This window comes from Sinocyclocheilus rhinocerous, unplaced genomic scaffold (genome assembly GCF_001515625.1).
Source record: "Sinocyclocheilus rhinocerous isolate Xijiao unplaced genomic scaffold, SAMN03320098_v1.1 scaffold281, whole genome shotgun sequence".
Lineage (NCBI taxonomy): Eukaryota > Metazoa > Chordata > Actinopteri > Cypriniformes > Cyprinidae > Sinocyclocheilus > Sinocyclocheilus rhinocerous.
Window position 1 is genome coordinate 158,199 of NW_015623191.1, and position 4,611 is coordinate 162,809.

Here is a 4,611-nt window from a genome sequence, read left to right on the forward strand (position 1 = left end):
AAAAATATATATTTTGGTCACCATACAGAAAAAAAATATATATTTTTTAATATATTGTTTCAAAACATACAAAAAAATGGCCAAAAATATTTTTGCTAAAATATGTTTCAGAATATATTTACGTAAATATATTTTCTACTAATATATATATATATATATATATTAGCTGTTTTTCTGTATTTTTGAAAAAATTTAAAAATTGCATTTAAAAATATATTTTGACCTCCATATATTTCAGTCCAAGAAAATGCATTCACATATGTCACATTTGAAGAAAAACTTGATTTGTTGTCTATAACACGTGTGAACATATTACACATTTGAAAGAACCTCAGCATAGAACAATTTAAAATGCTCCAAAAAATGCAATATATAAAAAATATGAAACATTATTAAATCATCATAAATCTAGTTTTGACCTCTAGTAGGTCATCCACTTTTGTATTTAGCTTAAATGTATGTGTTTTCTTGCCCCTGAAAATACATTTAGAAATATATTTTGGTAAATAAAGGTTGAAACTAAATATATAAATATATTTCATTGAGCTTCACTGTTTTCCATCTGTGCTGTTGCTCAGAATATCTTCAGCTGTGATTGGGTTGCATTTGATCACATGACTGATTGAGTTATGCAGCAATTGATGCACTTTTTCACATTATTGTGGATTATGGACGTCTTAAATAACGTCTTAATGTTGGATTTGTTTCAGCTTTTGTCTTCTCCAGATGTTAACTGATGGACTGGAGTGCTGTGGATTACTTGTGATGTTTTTATCAGCTCTCGTTCTGACGGCACCCATTCACTGCAGTGCATCCATTGCTGAGACAGTGCTGTGGATTACTTGAGTTAATGATGCTTTGAAATCTTAAATCCGCTCTCCTCCTCACGATCGGCGCAGAAGCCGCTGAATGTTTCCGTCTGTCGAGCTGAACTGAAGTTGTTTGTGTTTCGCAGCAGGGCGTCCCGCTGTCTCTGACGGTGAACTTTGACCTGCGGGCTCATGTGGAGGCTCTGGGTCATAACGTGTCGGGCTGTATGGGGGTCAATCTGTCTCCCCGGAGGTGCGGAGGCTTTCTGACCAAACGCGGAGGACGAGTGAAGACCTGGAGGAGGAGGTGGTTCATCTTCGATCTGGACCACCAGAGACTGGCCTACTACACCGGTGAGAGAGAGACAAACACATGATATTGTGCTGAGTGTGTTATTGTGCTGATATCTTCAGGACTACCACGGCCAGCTGACTCCTAAAGTTTTTAATATTCTTCATATTCTGTGTGGTGGTCAGTTCACAGCAGTGATAGAAGTTAATCTTTTCCAATAAGTTTAAATGGATTTTTACCTTTAATGGGCATTTTTACCTTTATAAAGCCATTTCTAAAAGTGTGCATCATCTATTCAGTCAAATTCTTAAATTGAATCAGTCAATTAGAATAATAAGTAATTTGGGCTGTTACCAAACAAATGAAATCAGTATTGACTAAATTCATCTTTGCAGTGCAGAGGAAACACAGAAGCTGCATCTGAAGTGGCATTTAGATGTATTTACACACTGTTTAATGCAGGACATGAATGCATTTAACCTGCAGTTACAAATGCATAAATAATGTTTTGATATTTTAAACATAAAACGTTGAATACTGATATTTGAAAATATAAAAAAAAAAATGAAAAGATACTTTGAATGTGAAATTAAAACCGCCAGCAGGTGGCAGCAAGTCACTGTTAATATTGGCGAAATAGAGCAAAAACAGTCAATAGTGTGTCTAAAACATAAGTGTCTTAATATTAAATTCTTGTTTATTGAACTGCTGTATAAAATCAATATCACATTTGTAATCATGCTGCTTTTGGTGGAAAAAACGTCAGTGTTCGCGTGATACTGGTTAACTATATGAAATAATATAATTATATACATTTCCGTACACTTGAATTTTGTGATCATTCTAAATGCATTTTAATAAACTGAATCATGCAGTGAAAGAACATTTAGAAGTGCAACCCTAATACCATTTAAATAAAGAAAACACTTACTAAAAAATATATATTTCATCTGTTTACTTGCATTCCATGCAGTGTTATTTCAGTGTCATTTAAAGATATTTTAAATTCGTTTTATTTTTGTGTTTTCCATTTTCATTTAACATTTTAGTAAAGTTTTTTTTTATATGTCTATATGGTTTTTAGTTATTTTTATTTCAGTTTCAGTTATTTTAGTACATCAAGTTAAACTATCAATATTAAATATAATATTAATAACAATTAATGATATCTCTGAATCATTTTTATTTTATATTTTCCATTTTAATTTTAGTTGTAGTATTTTTGTTGTGTGTTTTTTTTTATATATTTCTATATGGTTTTTAGTTCTTTTTATTTTAGTTTCAGTTATTTTACTACATGAAGTTAAACTAAACGAAAATATTAATATAATAAATAGAATATTAATAACATTTTTGAATCATTTTTATTTTATATTTTCCATTTTAATTTTAGTTGTAGTATTTTATTTTTAATATGTCTATATAGTTTGTAGTTATTTTTATTTTAGTGTCAGTTATTTAATACATTGAGGAAAACTAAATGAAAATATGAATATAATAAATAGAATATTAATAATATTTTTGAATAAATTTTATTTTATATTTTCCATTTTAATTTTAAAGTTGTAGTAATTTTGTTGTGTGTGTGTGTGTGTGTGTGTGTGTGTGTGAGAGAGAGTGAGTGTGTGTGTTTTAAATATGTCTATATGGTTTTTATTATTTGTTATTTTAGTCATGTTAGTTATTTTATTACTTTAAGTTACACTGAGCAAAAATTAGACATTTTGCCTTAGCAACTAGCTGTTTTTTTGTTTTTTTTAGTTCAGATAATATTTGATTTCAAATCGCAAAAATGTGTGTGCTTTTCTTTAATGGTTTTAGTTTTAGTTAACGATAATCATGTAAGCATTCACCAATATTAGAGAACCGCGAACATGCAAATGTGTCCTAAACAACTCAAATACTGAGTTCAAATGTCTGTGTGGCTTCATGAAAGAGGCTCATCTGAGAGAAGAGCTTGTGAATGGCTGTATTACAAACACGTCACACTGATATGAGCTGGAAGCCCGTGTGTGATCTCACTGCTCTTCTCCTTGTTTCCTCAGAACTCGATGAGAAGAAACTCAAAGGCGTGATTTACTTCCAGGCCATCGAGGAGGTTTATTACGATCATCTGCGAACAGCTACAACAGTGAGTTCATAACGACTTTAGCCAGCTCCAGACTGAACTGTTTTACTCTCGTGTGTGTCCCTGCAGCACAAAAGCAGTGTTAAGTCGCTGGGGTATATTTGTAGCAAGATATTTCTATAAATCAGATGATTTCTAAGGGTTGACTTATTTCTGCGTCTCTCGTTGTGCCGTTCTCAGTCTCCGCGGCCGAGTCTCACCTTCTGTGTGAAAACATACGAGCGGCTCTTTTTCCTGGCGGCTCACAGCGCTGAAGCCATGAGGATCTGGATGGACGTTATAGTCACGGCCACAGACGAACACAGCAGATACTGATGAAAGCTGCAGATCAGATCACTCAGGAGCAGAGGATGCTGGGATACGGAGCTTCAGGGGTCTGTGTTCTGCTGCCACCTGCTGTTACACTACCAGAACACACCTCAGTGACTTACGCATTATTTATTACTCTTACTTTTTTGTCATATTTTGCTATTGAAATGGGGGGGGGGATCCTGCAAAGGGTTAATAAATATTTACATTCCAAACAAGGTGTCAGAACGAGCAGTTCATTGTGATTCTGTGCAGGGAAAGGAAAAATATTAATAAATATTATTTAAATAAACAAATGCAATTTAAACCTAAAGGAAAAATCTATTTCAAAATGCATGCATATTTCAAAATGAGTATTCAAATAAGTAGTTCACATAAAATTAAACTTTTATTTATATATATACGTAATGAAATAAATTATATAAAATGAATAAATAGTTCACTTAAAATTGCACTTTTGTAAAATTGTAAATAAATAAAAATAAAAACATGGTTTAACAAAATAAAAAAAACAAAAATAAATAAAAATGCATCTTCTAATAAGACTAAGATGGGGCTTATTATGTGTGTGTGTGTATATTTATATCTATCATGAGAACTCTCTGAAGATTTTAGCATTGATATGACTATGTTAATGTATTTGGTCTTGACAGAATAGATCTGTACAGGTACAGGAACTTGCTGCTGCACAAATAGCATATATACTAACCCGCAGCAGATCTATGCAGGTGGAGCTGGGGGAGGTGGAGGGTTTCAGAGGAACTCTAAAGCGTGCTGAGAAATGCTTTAGTGAATGATAACCAGACGTTTAAATGTAAAGCAGCTAGCTCATTGGCTGCCTATGCAACATGAACCAATCAGCTTGTGCCAAGAAGTTTAACACTCAGTTTGTGTTAACGACCGATCAGCCTGCCATCTAGAGTTTAATGATAGAACTTGGCATAGATGTGTGTGTGAAACTTTTGTTTTTATATATATATATATATATATATATCCTTTAAAATATAATTTATTTCTGTGATCAAAGCTGAATTTCCATCATCATTACTCCAGTATAAAGTGTCACATGATCT

The 4,611-nt window shown here is 32.6% G+C and overlaps 1 protein-coding gene across 1 annotated transcript in view; it reads left to right on the plus strand.

The window, feature by feature from the left end:
• The window catches only part of LOC107738713 (pleckstrin homology-like domain family B member 3), a 21,193-nt gene extending 17,474 nt beyond the window's left edge, over positions 1–3,719 (plus strand). Inside the window, exons 11-13 of the mRNA XM_016550569.1 lie at positions 932–1,163; positions 3,147–3,232; positions 3,410–3,719. Coding sequence (XP_016406055.1) covers positions 932–1,163; positions 3,147–3,232; positions 3,410–3,544 — 453 coding nt within the window. The 3' untranslated portion in view covers positions 3,545–3,719. The remainder of the gene's footprint in view (positions 1–931; positions 1,164–3,146; positions 3,233–3,409) is intronic.
• Positions 3,720–4,611: the final 892 nt, after the last annotated feature.